The sequence below is a fragment of the Bubalus kerabau genome, chromosome 1 (assembly GCF_029407905.1).
Source record: "Bubalus kerabau isolate K-KA32 ecotype Philippines breed swamp buffalo chromosome 1, PCC_UOA_SB_1v2, whole genome shotgun sequence".
Taxonomy (NCBI): domain Eukaryota; kingdom Metazoa; phylum Chordata; class Mammalia; order Artiodactyla; family Bovidae; genus Bubalus; species Bubalus kerabau.
Window position 1 is genome coordinate 251,785,397 of NC_073624.1, and position 18,668 is coordinate 251,804,064.

Consider the following 18,668-nt stretch of genomic DNA (forward strand, 5'->3'; position numbering starts at 1 on the left):
CACCTGATAGGAAGAACTGACTCACTGGAAAAGACCCCTGATGCTGGGAAAGACAGAAGGCAGAAGGGGATGAGAGAGGATGAGATGGTTGGATGGGAAGTTTGAGTAAGTCCAAGAGTTGGTGGACAGGGAGGCCTGGCGTGCTGCATTCCATGGGGTTGCAGAGTTGGATAGGACTGAGCTACTGAACTGAACCCTTGTGGGAAAGACAATCACACAGTTGTGACAAGTGTAAGCACAAATGTGAATTTGGGATCAGTGGTTTGTGGTGGGAGGAGTAGCAGGCAACCTACTAGATGCTTCCTGAAGATGGATGGGGAATGCAGGTTTGAGCAAGTAAGAGGTCAGTGATGCTAAGCAGGCAGAAAACACAACAGGGTCTCCTATGCCACAGTAAGGATTCTGTTCTTGATCTAAAGATAGAAAGCCTAAAATCTCCATTTTCCAAATATCCTGAAAGTCGCTCAGTTGTGTCCGACTCTTTGTGACCCCGTGGGCTATACCAGTCCATGGAATTCTGTAGGCAAGAAAACTGGAGTGGGTAGCCTTTCTCTTCTCCAGGGGATCTTCCCAACCCAGGGATGGAACCCAGATCTCCCATATTGCAAAATTTTGAAAGCAATCTGTGGGCAGGGGATCCCTATGTACCCAACTAACATCTAAGCTTCAATTATCAAAATGTAAGCCATCTAGACCATTTCTACCTAGACACTTCCATTAGTGTGCCTCAAAGTAAATCTCAAGGTCAAAAATCTACTTTAGTGACAAGCTCAAGACACATAAAACCTAGACCTTAACTGGTCTCCCTTACTTTTCCCCTCTGCCTTAATTTGCTTGGCATACACATTAACACCTACCTACTACATCATGTAATGCCTAAGTTTTGCTACTGTAAACTCAATTACAACATGTTGATGGCCTTTAGGTAAAATGAAATCACTAAGAGCAGAGAGTAACCTGGGCATAGTATATACAATATTGGATCCTTAAGGAGGTAGATCCAATATGTTTCTCAAGATTTCAAAATGATTCCTACTAACAATTCTTTTGAGTTTTCTCTAATATGGTTTATTCCACAGAGAAAAAAATTTTATGAATCCCATTTTACTCTAGAAATAACCGTTTTTCTTGGGTGAGGAAAATAGGACACAGAACGTATTTTTGGTATAGGAAAATTTATTACTATCGTGCTTTCATCATCAAAATTTATGATCTTGGTCTTTCCTTCTTGCCTTTATATAAAGCCAAAAGAGAGACATTGGCTACTTTGACAACCTTAAAGCGGACTCCAGGAATGTCACCAACAGCATGACCTTTGCGACCAAATCCAGCAACCAGAACTTCATCATTTTCCTGGAATAAAACCAACAGTTTACTTCTGGTGTAAGTGGCAATCACCCAAAACACCCATCCATCCTATAAACAACTGGGGGAAACTCCCCTAAAAATAGAAGATAACTAAAACACTCACCTCAATAAAATTCAAGCAACCATCATTGGGTACAAAAGCAGTGATTTTTTTGCCATTCTTGATTAGCTGAACCCTGACACACTTCCTGATTGCAGAATTTGGCTGTTTGGCTTCAACTCCTCTGAAACATAAACAGCACAAGAGTAACTTGGCTTTCTGAAAAGGGACACATTTTACTTCATGAAGTACAAAGCTTATTAGAAACTGTAGTATTCCTACCTTTTCAACATAATCTTAAATCCCTAACTTACAGCTAAGTTTTTCTTAAGTGTTAAATTCATCAGACTAACATCAGGGCAAACTTATGGCCTCTTTACAGCGATAAAACATGAACCAAGAGCTAGAGCGAGAAATAATGGATTCAAATCCTCATTATATCTGATGGGGCCACACAAAATTATCCTTTTGTAAAGTCAAAAAACAGCCGAGTGTTGGCAAATCCATGTGGCTCAATCTTAGCTGTATAACATTAGGCAAGTAACTTCTCTCCATGTTTTGTCAAGTGGAAACTTGGGGAGTGCCAAGATGAAGCAGCTGATGGGCGCAAACTGCTGAAAAGTTCCACACACATTAAGCTCTCAGAATGTCCCTTGTTTATGGTTACTTTCTCTCCTCCGATGTCACCCCAATTCCTTCTAAAGTAGTATTAAATGCTTAAAAATCTTCCGGGCTTATCTAACGTTCCAAAAAACGTGGACACACAAAAACCTAGAAGTTACATCAACCTTTAAGTGCATTTATCCCGAGTTACCATACTAAAACCATAAAGGAGCCAACAATGGACTTTCACTTACACTTTTTCCAGCACAATTCCCTTAGCGTGAGAAGCGCCGCCAAAAGGGTTGGCCTTCAGGGCTGTGCCCAGATGGGCTTTCTTGTACTGCTTATCATGCCACTTCTGGTCTCGTCGGTGGCTACGGAGCTTCCTGGCAGTACGAAGACCGCGACACTTGCCTAAAAATCACAATCACGTTAGATTCCCCAGTAAAATCACCCACTTTTTTTTTTTTTCCCACATTATCTCAAGTATTAGCCTCACCTAGACTACCGGCTGGTAGGCTCTGACATCATACCTTGCCCCATGGGCCAAACCACAAAGTTCCCCTTGAATCAACTAAGACGTGGAAACAAGTGCTCCAACGGCTACACTTTCTCAGAGGGACGAAGCCCCGCGCCATCGCTCGGGGGAAGCTGCGGCGCTCCGGCTCCCCTTTTAAGTCCGGCTCTGCGACGCCCAGGCCCCTTCCCGCCGGGCCATGTGGCTGCAGCAGCGGCGCTCCCCCGGCGCGTCCCACCGGCCCTTCCCATGGCTCTCCCTCACCGCTCTGTTTCCTATCTTCCCGCCGGTGCCCGAAACCCCAAGCTGCACGTGCAGGCCACTCTGCCCAGCAGAGGAGACAACTCACCCATCCTGCCGGCGCCACGGGCCTGAGCAAAAGAGAGAGGAAGCACAGGAAGGAGTCACAAGCCCCCGCGAGCAAGCCCCGCCCATCCGAGGGCCCTTGAGGCTGTCTGCGCCGCGCCTGATCCCGGCTGCCGCCCCTCGGTAGAAAGCGACAAGCGTGCACCACTTTCCAGAATCTGCGTCTTATCTAATTTATGTGCGACTCGGGAATATCTAATGTTCGCTATGGTTTATTTCTTTTTATGCGAATACCGCGGACGGAGGGAACTGCGACTACCAATCCCAGAAGCCTTTGCATGAGCCCGGCGCCCGGCGCAGGCGCTCTGAGCAAACGCGCGGGGCGGGCTCTGAGGCGCTGAGTGAGAGGCCCAGGGCGACTGCGCGTGGTGGGGTGGCCAACTTGTGCTTGTAGTTCGGAAAATTAGGCCTCAGAAGAACCTTAACTCCTACTCAACAAGAAGCACAGTAAATTGAAAAACATTTAGTGAAGCAAGGTGATGTAGTATTTAAAAGCTCACTCTTTAGTGAGAGACCAAACCAAAGCTGCTGTTTTAGTTGTGGAACCTTGATTCTTTCAGTGAACTCAGCTTGTCCTGGAGAGTGAAATAGATATAAAAGTTTTCTGGAGCCTCTCATATTCTGAGATGGCCCACATTCTGTGGACCGTGTTTCTCTCTAAATAAATCCACTTCTTACCATAAGAAAGAAAGAAAAGAATGCTCTCTGGGATGTTGGTTCATGTCACAACTCTTTATAAAAATGTCTTAGATCCTGCCTGCTGTTCCAGGCACTTGGTGATGTAACAGTTAACAAAATAATTAAGGTTTCTGCTCTTAGAAAGTTTATATTCTAGGTATGAGAGGACAAAATATGTGTACTTAAACATAAAAAGATACTTTTGCATATTGATAAGTACTATGGAGAAAATGCACCTGGTTCAGTGATGGATGTGGGGAGGCAGGTGGCTGCTCTGGGTAGGGGGTGTTAGAAGTTGTCTCTGGAGATTACATTTGAGCTGAGATGCTAGAGAAAGACAGCCGTCTAAATAGGTATATGGGTAAAGTCTTCTAAGAAGAGGGATCCTCTGTAAGTATAGAATGAGGCTGGAACTTTTTAAGAGCTGAGGGATCAGGGAAGAGATAGCTGAGTGCTTGAAGAGTAGTCAACTCTTCGCATGAGGTGGCCAAAGTACTGGAGTTTCAGCTTCAGCATCATTCCTTCCAAAGAAATCCCAGGACTGATCTCCTTCAGAATGGACTGGTTGGATCTCCTTGCAGTCCAAGGGACTCTCTAGAGTCTTCTCCAACACCACAGTTCAAAAGCATCAATTCTTCGGTGCTCAGCCTTCTTCACAGTCCAACTCTCACATCCATACATGACCACTGGAAAAACCATAGCCTTGACTAGACGGACCTTTGTTGGCAAAGTAATGTCTCTGCTTTTGAATATGCTATCTGGTTGGTCATAACTTTTCTTCCAAGGAGTAAGCATCTTTTAATTTCATGGCTGCAGTCACCATCTGCAGTGATGCGAAGAGTTGACTCATTGGAAAAGACTCTGATGCCGGGAGGGATTGGGGGCAGGAGGAGAAGGGGACGACAGAGGATGAGATGGCTGGATGGCATCACTGACTCGGACGTGAGTCTGAGTGAACTCCGGGAGTTGGTGATGGACAGGGAGGCCTGGTGTGCTGTGATTCATGGGATCGCAAAGAGTTGGACACGACTGAGTGACTGAACTGAACTGAACTGAAGAGTAGTATGGCGATAGGTGAGGTTTGAGAGTGCACAGGGACATGTGGAGCCTGTAGACCATGGTAAAGACTGTTTACTCTTCCTGTGATTGGATACCTTTAAAAGTTTTCAGCAGGGGAGTAACGAGATAGGGTTTATATTTTTGTGGGTTCACTCTGGCTGTTGTGAGGAGAAACAAACTAAGGGATGAATCTGTGAGGCTAGTTTAGAGAGTGTTACCCTACTTCAGTTGGGAGATAATGCACGTCTCAGTCCAAGGTGGTAAAAAGTGGTGAGATTAGATTTATAGTTTGATGGTGGAGCCAACAAGATTTGCTCAGGACTGTAGGCTGTGAGGTGGCACTAGTGGTAAAGAACCAGCCTCCCAATGCAGGAGACATAAGAGACCTGGGTTCGATCCCTGGGTTGGGAATATCCCCTGGAGGAGGGCACGGCAACCCACTCCAGTATTCATGCCTGGAGAATCCCATGGACAGAGGAGCCTGACAGGGTATAGTCCATAGTGTCTCAAAAAGTTGAACAAGACCTAGCATGCAAGCACGCATGTAGGCTGTGAGAAAGGAGTTAATTATGATTTGCATCCTGAGCAATTGAATGATTTGTGTTATTTACTGTGTGGGAAATACTGGGAAAGGAGTAGATTTAGAAGGTGATATTAAGGGTGCTGTTAAGGATATATTGAGTTTGAGGTGCTTGTTAGACTTGCAGGTAGGGATGCGAGATGGTCAGTTAGATACATGGGTATGGTGTTCAAGAGAGTCATCAGTGAATAGATAGCACTGAAAGCCTTGGCTCTGAGTGAGATCATTTAGGGAAGGACTTTAGGTAGGACAGAGAAGGGCTTCCCTGGTGGCTCAGCAGTAAAGAATCTGCCTGCAATGCTAGAGACAAGGGTTTGATCCCTGGGTGGGGAAGATCCCCTGCAGAAAGAAGTGGCAACCCACTCCAGCATCCATGCCTGAGAAGTCCCATGTACAGTGGAGCCTGGTGGGCTACAGTCCATCCATGGGGTTGCAAAAGAGTTGAACATGTCATAGCGACTAAACAACAACAAATACAGGACAGAAAAAGGTTGGAGGCCCGAGCCTTGAGCACACACTTAGTGGTATGACAGAGAAGCAGATGAAGCAAAATAGACTGAGAAGTAGCTAATGCTGTACTTTAACAACAACCAAGTGAAGAGGGTAGAGGGTAGTGAAGGGAGCAAATGTGAAGGAAGGGTAAGATGAGGACTGAGAATTGTCTTTTCAATTTGGCAATGTAGAGGTTATTGGTGCCTTGTCAGGAGGGGATCCCATGAAATGGTGAAGGTGTAAGCTTGATTGGATTGGAGTCAAGAGAATATGGGAAAGAAGGAAGTGCAAACAGCAATTATGGACAGTTTTTGTAAAGAGTTTTTCTATAATGTGCAGAGAAAGGGGGCCACAGCTGGACAGTGTTTGTCAGGATGGGTTTAAGACATCACATTTTATGATATTTTAATATACTGATAAGATTATTCCAGTCAAGAAGAAAAAAGCAAAATTCATAGAGAAGAGGGATAATTGCATGAGCAAATCCTTGAGTATACTAGAGGGATGCCTAAATGGAGGAATTTTTTTTTCCTGCACCATGTGGATCTTCGCTCTCAACTAAGGATCAAACCTGCCCCCCCTGCTGTGGAAAAGCCTTAACCACTGTACCCACCAGGAAGTCCTCAAGTGGAGGAATTGATCTTAGGAATCGTAACAATTTATCTATAGTAATAGAGAAGGCCGAGTATAGGGGTACTGCTGCTGCTGCTGCTGCTAAGTTGCTTCAGTCGTGTCCGACTCTGTGTGACCCCATAGACAGCAGTCCACCAGGCATCCCCGTCCCTGGGATTCTCCAGGCAAGAACACTGGAGTGGGTTGCCATTTCCTTCTCCAATGCATGAAAGGGAAAAGTGAAAGGGAAGTCGCTCAGTCGTGTCCAACTCTTCGCGACCCCATGGACTGCAGCCTACCAGGCTCCTCCATCCATGGGATTTTCCAGGCAAGAGTACTGGAGTGGGGTGCCATTGCCTTCTCCAGTATAGGGGTACAACTGCAAGTAAATTGGAAGATCTGTTGGTAGGAATATGTGGAACTTCTCTTTTACTACTCTTATGTCAATGAAATAAGTGGGATCATCAGTGAAGAGAAAGAGCAGGAAAAAGAGGTTTGTGTAGGGGGTAAGATGTGAAATCATCATTAGGATAACAATGCTAGCATTAAATAGTATTTACTGTGTGCCACATATTATTTGGGGCTTCCCTTGTGGCTCAGCTGGTAGAGAATCCGCCTGCAATGCAGGAGACCTGGGTTCTATCCCTGGGTTGGGAAGATTCCCTGGAGAAGGGAAAGGCTACCCACTTTTGTATTCTGGCCTGGAGAATTCCATGGACTGCATAGTCTATGGGGTGGCAAAGAGTCAGACATGACTGAGCAACTTTCACTTTCATATATTATTTTATGTGCCTTACATTTATTAACTCATTTAATTCTTATAATGCTAAAAGGTAAATACTCTTATTACCTCTGTTTATAGTGTCTTAGTTCTTTCAGGCTGCTATAACAGAATACCATAGACCGGGTAGCTTATAAACAACAGAAATTTATTTCTTACATTTCTGAAGACTGGAAAGTCCAAGGTCAAGGTGCTGGAAGATCTAGTGTTTGCTGGGAGCCTGCTTCTTGGTTCATAGACTCTTTTGCAATATCCTCAAAGGTTGAAGGCAACTCTGGGGTTATTTTGTTTTTTATTGTTTTATCAGTTTTATTGAGATATATTTGATATATTGGGGTCTCTTTATGAGAGTTCTAATCCCATTCATGAGGGCTCCACCTGTATATCTAATCTACACCCAAAGACATGCCCCCCCCACACACCTACTAATGCTATCACATTGAGGATTAGGTCTTAACATGAATTTTGCCTTCTAATTTAGAAGTGTGGGAGGATAGGTTGACAAGAGAATTTTGAGGACCCATTTGAAACCATAGTAATGAAGTTACATCAGTTAGCATGGCTTTGTGTATTCTTCAGATTCATTTGATATAGTGACTGAGTAGATAGTTGGCCTGGGGGTGGGGTCTATTTACAGTAAATGTGCCTGAGGAAGGGCAAGGGAGTTGAGAGTGATTATAAGGGAAGGATTACAATGAACCATGAGATGCTGGAGGAATAAAGAGCCTTTTTTTTTTTTTTTTTTTTTTTTTTTTTTTTGCTGAGTCAATTCAATCGTGCCCCATTATTTGAGACCCTATTGACTATAGCCTGCCGGGCTCCTCTGTCCATAGGATTCTGTAGGCAAGAATACTGGAGTAGGTTGCCATGTCCTTCTTCAGGGTATCTTCCCGACTCAGGGAAGAACCTGTATCTCAGGTCTACTTGCTTTGACAGGAGGGCTCTTTACCACCACCACCACCTGGGAAGCCCTAGTAAAGAGCCAGGAATAGGCAAAATAGTTCTGAAGGCCTGGCCCTACCAGATATGAGAAATTTCTGTGAGGCTAATGGGCTTCTCAGGTGTCACTAGAGGTAAAGAACCTGCCTGACAATGAAGGATATGTAAGAGACAAGGGTTCCATCCTTGGGTCTGGAAGATCCCCTCGTGGCAACCCACTCCAGTATTCTTGCATGGAGAATCACATGGACAGAGGAGCCTGGCAGGCTGCAGTCTACAGGGTTTCACAGAGTCAGACACAACTGAAGCAACTTAGCGTGCATGCAAGTTAGATAGAATAGTGTTAGTACAGAAGTTGATAACTTGACTAATGAATAGAATACAGAGTCCAGCAAAAGACTCCTATAGAAGGAGTATAGAATGTTATTAAGTGACCGAATTAGATGTCAGATCAGTGTGTAAAAAAAGAATTGTCAAACAGATGGAGCCACACAAAACGTGGTTACCCACATTAAATTGAGTCACCATTTCAGGCTAAAAACAAAAAGCAGTTCCAGGCAGATTGAGACCCTGTATGTCAACAGTAAAATTTTAAAATTCTGAATAGAAAACAAAGGTGAGTATCTCCATGAACTTAGGAAAGGAAAATATTTCTAAATAAGAAGAATGATAAATTTGACCATATTAAGAACCTTGTTTTTTTAAAAAAATACACCTGAAAGAAAGAAAAGAAAAAGAAAAGAAACAACCTGAGTTGACAGTCACAGGAAGTATTCATGTAAAGTTAGGATAGATTATTCCTTAAAAGTTGAGTAAAACATCTTGTAAAATCTTCTGGGCTGGGTGCTTTCTTTGTGGAAAGGTTATATACAGCTTAAATATCTTTTAAATTAAATCTAATTTAAACTAAATCTCTAGTTACAGAATGATTCAGAGAACCATGATTTCTTCTTGAGTCAGATTTGGTAAGTCATTTTTTAGAGTTTGTCTATTTCATCTAAGTTTTCAAAATTATTTCATAAAGTTGTTATGACATTCTATTATGCATGAATATATGTGTTATATATACTTGTTGGAAGTTGTTTTAACAATGAGTGTAAAATGCTATATATAGTATTATACAGGTTATCTCTTTTCAAGTGAGTTTTGGTAATGTGCACATTTCAAAGTATTTGTCTATGTTATTTAAGTTGTCAAATGTATGGGCATAAAGTTGTTTGTGGTATTCCTTTATAATATTTTTAATATTCATAGATTTATAATGATGTGTCATCTCCCATTCCTGATATTGATAATCTGCATCTTCTCTTTTTTTTTTCTTTTTCTCATTTTACCATAGCCACCCTCAGTTCAGTCAGTTCAGTTGTTCAATCATGTCTGACTCTTTGAGACCCCATGGACTGCAGCACACCAGACTTCCCTGTCCATCACCAACTCCTGGAGCTTGTTCAAACTCATGTCCATCAAGTTGGTGATGCCATCCAACCATCTCACCCTCTGTCGTCCCCTTCTCCTCCTGCCTTCAATCTTTCCCAGCATCAGGGTGTTTTCCAGTGAGTCAGTTAGTCACATTGGGTGGCCAAAGTATTGGAGTTTGAGGTTCAGCATCAGTCCTTCCAATGAATAGTCAGAACTGATTTCCTCTAGGTTTGACTGGTTTGATCTCTTTCCTATCCAGGGGACTCTCAAGAGTCTTCACCAACACCACAGTTCAAAAACATCAATTCTTCAGTGCTCAGCTTTCTTTATGGGCCAACTCTCACATTCATTCATGACTACTGGAAAAATCATAGCTTTGACTAGACAGACCTTTGTGGGGAAAGTAATATTTCTGCTTTTTAATATGCTGTCTAGGTTTGTCATAGCATTTCTTCCAAGGAGCAAGTGTCTTTTAATTTCATGCCTGCAGTCACCATCTTCAGTGATTTTGGAGCCCAAGAAAATAAAGTCTCTTACTGTTTACATTGTTTCCCCATCTGTCTGCCATGAAGTAATGGGACCGGGTGCCATGATCTTTGGTTTTTGAATGTTGAGCTTTAAGCCAACTTTTTCACTCTCCTCTTTCACTTTCATCAAGAGGCTCTTTAGTTTCTCTTCGTTTTCTGCCATAAGGGTGGTATCGTCTGCATATCTGAGGTTATTGATATTTCTCCCAGCAATCTTGATTCTAGCATGTGCTTCATCCAGTCCAGAATTTTGCATGATGTACTCTGCATACAATTTAAATAAGCAAGGTGACAATATACAGCCTTGATGTACTCCTTTCCCAATTTGGAACCAGCCTGTTGTTCCATGTCCAGTTCTGTTGCTTCTTACCTGCATACAGATTTCTCAAGGGGCAGGTAAGATGGTCTAGTATTCCCATTTCTTGAAGAATTTTCCAGTGTGTTGTGATTCACACAGTCAAATGCTTTGGCATAGTCAACGAAACAGAAGTAGATGTTTTTTTCTGGAATTCTCTTGCTTTTTCAATGATCCACCGAATGTTGGCAATTTGAACTCTGGTTCCTCTGCCTTTTCTAAATCCAGCTTGAACATCTGGAAGTTCTCAGTTCATGTACTGTTGAAGCCTGGCTTGGAGAATTTTGAGCATTACACTGCTAGTGTGTGTGTGTGCATGTGTTAGTTGTTCAGTCGTGCCCAACTCTTTGCGACTCCGTAAACTGCAGCCTGCCAAGCTCCTCTCTCCATGGGATTTTCCAGGCAAGGATGCTGGAGTGGGTTGCCTTTTTCTTCCTTAGCATGTGAGATGAGTGCAATTGTGCAGTTGTCTGAATATTCTTTGCCGTTGCCTTTCTTTGGAATTGGAATGAAAACTGACCTTTTCCAGTCCTGTGGCCACTGCTGAGTTTTCCAAATTTGCTGGCATATTGAGTGCAGCACTTTCACAGCATCATCTTTCAGGATTTGGAATAGCTCAACTGGAATTCCATCACCTCCACTAGCTTTGTTTGTAGTGATGCTTTCCAAGGCCCACTTGACTTCACATTCCAGGATGTCTGGCTCTAGGTCAGTGATCACACCATCATGATTATCTGGGTCGTGAAGATCTTTTTTGTACAGTTCTTCTGTGTATTCTTGCCACCTCTTCTTAATATCTTCTGCTTCTGTTAGGTCCATACCATTTCTGTCCTTTATTGAGCCCATCTTTGCATGAAACATTCCCTCGGTATCTCTAATTTTCTTGAAGAGCTCTCTAGTCTTTCCCATTCTGTTGTTTTCCTCTATTTCTTTGCACTGATCGCTGAAGAAGGCTTTCTTATCTCTTCCTGCTATTCTTTGGAACTCTGCATTCAGATGTTTATATCTTACCTTTTCTCCTTTGCTTTTCGCTTCTCTTCTTTTCACAGCTATTTGTAAGGCCTCCCCAGACAGCCATTTTGCTTTTTTGCATTTCTTTTCCATGGGGATGGTCTTGATCCCTGTCTACTGTACAATGTCACGAACCTCATTCCATAGTTCGTCAGGCACTCTATCTATCAGATCTAGGCCCTTAAATCTATTTCTAAATCTATTTTCTAAAAGGGTACTCAAACAAGAATCAGCTTGAGGAACCATAAGGAAAGAAAGCTGTCCTGGCTAAAGGGTAGTGAACCAGCCAGAAAACTGAGGAAGGTGAAGTTCAAGGGGTGGGCAGGACTGCTCATGTCCAACCTGTAGGCTAAGATAAGGAGTCTGGGTTTTATTCTGAGTGTGACAAGAAGCCACTGGAGGCCACAGGTGAAAGAGTGACAAGAATATGATGTGCATAGCTAAGGCAGGGCACCACAGAGGGACAAGAGAGCCTTGGCTTTCCAAGGAGGGGACTATTGCAATAGTACAGGTGAGATATCAGAGGTCGTGGTATAATTTGGGGTTATATCATGTTGGAAAGAGCAAAATCATTGACATCATCATCATCACTACCACCACCAGCACCACGATGGGCTCTAAGGCATACTGAGTACTGTTTAGGTGCCAGGCTTAGACTTTCACATGCATAATTTCTTTTAACCCGCACAATAGCTCCTATGTGGTAGGAGTTATTTATTTTACCATTTAAATTGAGACTTAAAGAAGTTAACTTTCTTAACCAGAACATATTTGTTGGTGTCCAGGTTAGTTATAAGACACAATTTTGATTTTTAAGGAGCTAAGGAAAAAAATTGATGAATGTAAATATGGCATAGAATTGATGGGAAATAATTTTCTAGCCAGCAAAACTGGCTAGAAAAGAAGGGGTATAGTTCTTAAGGTTAAAATATTCTTATTATAATTTTCAACCCGATGTCCATGGGTTACTAAAGGTATGTAAAAACCAGTAGACACTTTGTCACAAAAGATCCTATTTGGTAGTTCTAAAAATGTTGAGGGCATGGAGGGAGGAAGGAGAACACGTTTTTCTCTTTCCTAATATTTCCTCCAATAGAAGGAGTTAAATTAGTGTAACATCTCTGCCAATTTACTCATTCCATGCCAGGTGAGGAGAAGTGACATCTCTCTTCATGTGGTAAGTTTAGAAAAAACAGTTTAGACGTGTTCAGCTTTTCCTGTTTTCCTTTTTGGGACCTAACCTGACCATGGAGCTAACCTGACCATGGAGCACACATTTCCTCCTGTTTCTTCGGGGCCAGTCTTCTCTTCCCTGTGAAAAACCAGTACTACCGTGATAGGCTGCCATGTCTGTCTTGTTCAAGGAGAGGTTCAGTTACAATCTATTTTGCTCCTTCACTAAGCTTGTCCTCCAATCTGGCCTTTCATAGTAATAAAGGTGGTATTTGACCCTCTACTTGTCTAACATCTTGTTTTGGTGGTTTAGCTACTAAGTCATGTCTAACTCTTGTGACCCCATGGACTTGGGGACATAGCCCGCCAAGCTCCTCTGTCTGTGGGATTTTCCAGGCAAGAATACTGGAGTGGGTTGCCATTTCTTTCTCCAGGAGATCTTCCCAATCCAGGAGTCGAACCTAGGTCTCCTGCATTGCAGGCAGATTGTTTACTGACTGAGCCACCAGGGAAGCCAACCTCTTGTTTAATTTCTCAGTTATTAATAGTTTAGCACTCAGGTGGGGCAGGGTTTCCCTAATGGCTCAGTGCATAAGGAATCCACCTGCAGTGCAGGAGACACACAAAACATGGGTTCAGCCCCTGGGTGGGGAAGATCCCTTGGAGAAAGAAATGGCAACCAACTCCAGTATTCTTGCCTGGAAAATTCCATTGACAGAGGAACCTAGCAGGTTACAGTCCAGGGGGTCTCAAAGAATGGGACATGACTGAGCACAAGGCACAGGTGGGGCAGAAGATTATTATTATTTGACTTCTCTCAGAGCCTCCTACCCCAACTAGAAAGAAAAATTGATCTTCATAAATTAGATCAGTTGATAGGGAGACTTAAGTCAAGGGCGATGCTGATTCTTTGTACTGTATGAAATAGAAGTTAACTTTTGGGGAAGAATGGCTAAGGGTTTTAATAATGTTGACAATTAATATTGGAGCTTTTAGAATGGTTAGAAGTTATTCCTAGTGCTTTAGCTATGAAAGTTGAGGCATTAGTTGCTATCAAATGTGACAAGATAAAATAACAGCTTTAAGTGGGCAAGAAGAAGCAGGAAAAGTGAGACAGGTGCTTACATGCTCTGTATAACTACTAATGATGAATATTGAGTGCTTCATTTTTCCTGATTAAATTATTAAACCCAACTTTTCCTTTATCCAAAATTAATGAGATTTCTTATCCTCTCATTCTAGCTGCTTTTTGGTATAGTTGTTATTTCTTCTCATGTCTATTCTGTGGAACTAAAGAAATAGTGTATTGCCATGTAGTCTTACTAATACTCAAGGTTGATCTTTAAAATCTTGTTATTTAGTTAAACCTCTGTGTAGGATCTAGGGGGAATTGACAATGCTGTTCTTTGATGCCCTTTTAAAATTCCTAGAAGGGAGTTATCATTTTAATATGCATATTAAAAGTTATTCTCCAGGTGTTCTCTAACTTGGCTGAACACCAAACAAAAGAAAATAGGCCTCTATTTCAGCAGGGACCTTTGAATTATAAGAAATGAAAGATGATTTTTCTCACTAGGAAAATAAAGATGATTTTCTTCATTCAGTAGGATGTTAAGCTTTAGAATCTCATTCCCTGGAGAGGTTTAAGAACCTGTAGATGATTCTTAACCAGATCTGTGCTGTCTGAGTTCAGTAGGGACCAGATGATCTTTGTGATGGAGAATGGCCAGGGTCACTGTTTTGCCTTTGCATTCTGTAGTAAAATGAAGATTCACCAGGACTACTTCTAGGTGATTTAAATGTAAGAATATTGTAATATAAAAATGTAAACTTTTGAGCATTTTATATTACTAACATTTTATTGTTTAAAGGACTTTAAATAAGGTAAAGCAAGATTTTTTTCCCCATAGATTGGAAAAAAAAATGAGAGAGAAAAAGTAATGAGGGAGTGGAAGGAGTGGAAGAAGAGCAGAAGAAAAGAAGTGAGGGGTTCTGGGTTTCTATAGCTACATAAATAACAGTGATAATTTTTCCACTGATCTAAAGCATTACTTTTCAATCTTGGTTCTGGCAGTCGTTACTGACTATGAAGATAACCCAAATGAATGAATCTATAACAAGTTCATATATAACTGGTTCATTTTTTGTACTATGTGCCAGTGAATTTTGAAATTTACTTAGGTTTTCAGTTAAAAAGTCTGGGTTTATGTTAATTATGTAGGAGACAGTATCTTGGATTTTTACCAAGTAGTTGTACATAATGCTCTGTAAAGTATTAATTTTTGTCCAAGGAATCCATTTTTCTATTTTTATAAATGGCAGCCTAAAATATAGGGCAACATCAAATAGCACATAGTCTCAATGTGAGTTTTAGTTTACTGAATTAAAACTCTGACTCTAGTCTCTGTTGAGGTGAGGACTTTGCAGGTGCCTGATGAGAGCATTTTTGAGAGTAGTGGAAGCCTTTTCCTCCCTAGTTGCTTCAGCTCTTCAAAAGAGATAGTTATGACTCATTCTTGTCTCTTTATCTATTTAATAGCTGTCTCTCTTCCCCTATCTAATCAGCCATTGTTTGGAATGGAGGTGGGACCTTCAGAGAAGGTCATTAATTTGCTAGGTGAAATATCCCAAAAGGGTTTACTCCAGCAAATATGTGTTCACATATCACTTGTTTGGGATCTTCTTGGAGGCAAAGATTAGGTCCTTTTTACACTGTATTTGTGGCATCTAGCACATGACAATCAATGTTTGCAAAATGGACAGATTTATGAAACAGAAAGCCTCCTGTTTCAGTTTAGCTTGAGAAACAAGAATGCAAAAATGTGCCACTAATTTAACACTTTATCCATGTTCCATGAAGTCAAAGGGGAATCTAAATTAAGAAACATTTAACATTTAAATCAAAAGCATTTGTATTTCATTTGCTAACCTGATTTTAATCAACTCAGAAATTAATTTGATGAAAATTGGTAGAAATTATGGTAGCAATTAGGCTCTGAACTTGAAAAGAGTCTGTACTAGTCTGGATTCTCCACAAAAAAACAATATGAGATATATACATATATATGCACATATATGAATATATGGTTTATTATAGGAGTTGGATCATGCACTTATAGGGGCTATGAAGTCCCTACATTTGCAGTCACCAGTAAACTAGAGACCTGGGGAACCAATGTTATAGTTCCAGTTGTAGTCTGAGTTTGAAAGCAGGAAAGGACTGATGTCCATGCTGTAAGACAGACAGAGAATGTGCAGTCTCCCTTATTCCACCTTTTTGCTCTAGTTGAACCTTCAGTGTATTTGATGAGAACCACTCACCTTGGAAAGGGCAATTTGCTTTGCTCAGTCTACTGAATCAAATGTTCATCTCATTCAGAAACATCCTGAGAGACACAACCAAGTATATAGGCACCTCACAGCCCAGTTACATTTACCCACCTTAACCATCATGGAGTCATACTTTTGACAAGGAGAAGTACGTACATATTATATGGTATTTTGCTAATAAACTGATATAACATGGGTTTTGTCTATTTGCATTTTCAAGCTACTAAATTTGATGGAATACTTGAATTAGTTTATTTTCTAGGTGCAGTTACCTAAATATTCAAGCCCTGGAGTCACAACCATGTGACATGAAGTGGGAAATAATTATGTAATATTTGTGATAGGTTCATTCATTTTCCTCTACATTTTATTTAGCACCAACTTAGACCAGCAACTTCTTGATGTACATCAATTTAATTAGACATGGTCTCTGTGCTCATGGAGCAGGCCCTCTAATAAGGAAATGCACTGTAAATGAGTAATGAGAAAGTAAATGTCTCAGTACAAATTGTGATATATGTTATGATGAGAGTGAACAGAAGACAGGGAGAATTAGAGGGGTGTGAAGTGATTCCCACAGCCAGAAGAATATGTACAGAGTCACGAGGTGCATAAAAGCCTGGCATGTGGAGGATGTTGAGAGGCTGAGTGCAGGCAGAGTGCTGTAAGCATGGTGGGGAGAAGGGTGAGAGAGACCAGCAAGGGCCAGGTCATGCAGGCTTTGTAGGAGGTGCTTGGATTTGGATTTTGAAGCTGTTTGCAAAGACCGCTGTAATCAATTTGAACATTTGACTAATGGGATTTTCAGTCTGAGAGCATTTGGATGAATAGAGACTATAGTCTGATAAATGCTAGATGCCCCTTAAGATAAATATTAGAATTTAGATAGATCCATTTTTTTTCCCCCATGAGAACTCATTTCTGTATTGTCATATATGATTATGAAAGATAGGTTTTTTATATTCACCTTTGTAGGTAACATTTCATTTAATAATATACAGCAAATCAGAATATGAAGCAAATCCAAGTATTTTCAGTTGAAGGCAGCGTGGATGAACAGCTTCCTATTCTCTCATGGAAAATGTTGAGGGAATATTTTCCATGCTCCTCTGCATTTTCTGTTTGTCTTTTAAGTCACTAATTGCTCTTTGTTCTGGAATAGCTTTAGGATGTTTGTAAAACAAACAGCCTTGAAAGGTAGAAATAGTATCTTTCTCTTTAGCAAAGAGGCAGGTTGGCTTATAGCCTTGGAAACTTGAGTTTCTCTCCTGAAATGATACCCACTGTGTGTACAGGTGTCCATCTGCCCACCTGTATTACTTTATGAGCAAAGGGATGACACAAATAGACTGATGCTCACACTGCTTGCTCTTTGGTGAGTAATAAGTATAAAGTCCTTTGTTTCTGACCCATGAGTCTTGTCTTTTGCTAGCATCCATGAAGCCCTAACAGGCTAACTCATTGGCTTCCAAGTTGGGGAAAACCTCAGACCTTCACAGTTTTGGACAGAGACCCCTCAGCTGTCTGAGCAGGCAGGTGCAGTGCCCCACAGGTGAGACCCCAGTGCTTTGCAGCCTGCACACTATCATATTAGCATTTTTTTTTAATCACTGATTTTCTCCTCCAGAGTCACAAGACAAGCTGTTCTCAGACAATCACATCTTAAGCGTGATTTCTATTTTAAAATGCGTGTGTGAAACCTACTAACTACTAATTATTCTGCTTTAAATATTCTTCAGCAAGTGGGAGAAAATTTCGACAACAGAATGCTATATTAAAATTTTAGAGGCATCGTGTCATAAAATATATCAAGATGATACTTGACTTAAATTAAAAAATGTTGCATGTGTATGTGTGCCTGAATATATAACTGAAGCATATTTTCAAGAAAGTTTGCTACATAATAAGCACTAAGGGACTACTACTGTGGTTTCTGAGTGTTCACAGAACCATTATTCTCATGGTACAGGATCATCATGGCTTGGGTTCTCACCTCCTCCTGACCAGGAGTTTGAGGAGCAGTGCAGTCAGGTACTACTTCTGCTACTGTGTGAGACTACGAGGGCTTGCTCTGGCAGCTGGAGATGTTCTGTGTTTGCACAGGCCAATACAGCGGCCACTAGCCACATGTAGTTACTGAGCACTTGAAGCTTGGTTATTCTGAACTGAGATATGCAGAAGTATAAATTATACACCAGATTTCAGGCATAGGGCAGGAAAGGACAGTAAAAGATTTTGTTAATAATTTTAAAAAATTACTTTTCTGTGTGAAATAATATTTTAAGTGTATCAGGTTAAATAAAATATATTGTTAAACTAATTTCACCTGCTTATTTTTAACTCTTTCAGTGTGGCTACTAGACAACTTTAAATTACATAGGTAGCTCTTGTTTTGTTTTGATTGATCAAATAGAAATTAGATCTTTGCTACTCACAGCACAGCTAAGAGTCCTTAAGACTAGGATTGCCAGATGTAGCAAATAAAAATGGAAGATATCCAATAGAATTTAGTTTTCAGATAAACAACAAATAATTTTTTAGTATATTATGTCCCAAATATTGCATGGGGCATATTCATGAATAAAGTTATTTGTTTTTTTTTTTAATCTGAAGTTCAAAGTTAACCAAGTGTCCCAAATTCTATTTGACAGCACTGTCTATGACGAAAATCCTCATGCCCAGACCTGTCTTGCTCCTTGAAATTCCATGAAATCAGGAAAAGGACAGAAAAGTAAAAGGAAAGGTAGAGAGTAGAAGTTGAGTGCAGTGAAAGAAAAGAAAAGAAAATATAGTGAGAAATAGAAATAAGATGGAGCAC

General features: G+C 41.0%; 2 protein-coding genes across 5 annotated transcripts in view; one reads left to right on the forward strand and one right to left on the reverse strand.

The window, feature by feature from the left end:
- Positions 1 to 1,158: 1,158 nt before the first annotated feature.
- On the reverse strand, positions 1,159 to 3,017 carry RPS23 (ribosomal protein S23). Its single transcript, XM_055563172.1, has 4 exons — positions 2,878 to 3,017; positions 2,266 to 2,425; positions 1,472 to 1,592; positions 1,159 to 1,353 (listed from the first exon to the last, which is right to left on the reverse strand). The coding sequence occupies exons 1-4, from the start codon at positions 2,879 to 2,881 to the stop codon at positions 1,207 to 1,209; spliced, it is 432 nt and encodes a 143-aa protein (XP_055419147.1). The 5' UTR covers positions 2,882 to 3,017; the 3' UTR covers positions 1,159 to 1,206.
- A 167-nt stretch (positions 3,018 to 3,184) lies between these two features.
- LOC129638589 (V-type proton ATPase subunit S1-like protein) overlaps positions 3,185 to 18,668 on the forward strand; it is a 39,236-nt gene continuing 23,752 nt past the window's right edge. For 2 of the 4 annotated variants that reach the window (XM_055563134.1, XM_055563151.1), the window contains exons 1-2: positions 3,185 to 3,370; positions 8,954 to 9,000. The gene's annotated coding sequence lies outside the window, so the exon portion shown is untranslated. The remainder of the gene's footprint in view (positions 3,371 to 8,953; positions 9,001 to 18,668) is intronic. The other 2 variants (XM_055563142.1, XM_055563160.1) reach the window with 1 other exon arrangement.

Coding starts and splice junctions, on each gene's coding strand:
- RPS23 (XM_055563172.1), bottom strand. Junction 1,593..2,265: donor GGAATTGTGCTGGAAAAAGT/GTAAGTGAAAGT, acceptor TTTATGTTTCAG/AGGAGTTGAAGCCAAACAGC. Junction 1,354..1,471: donor GTTGCTTGAATTTTATTGAG/GTGAGTGTTTTA, acceptor GTTTTATTCCAG/GAAAATGATGAAGTTCTGGT.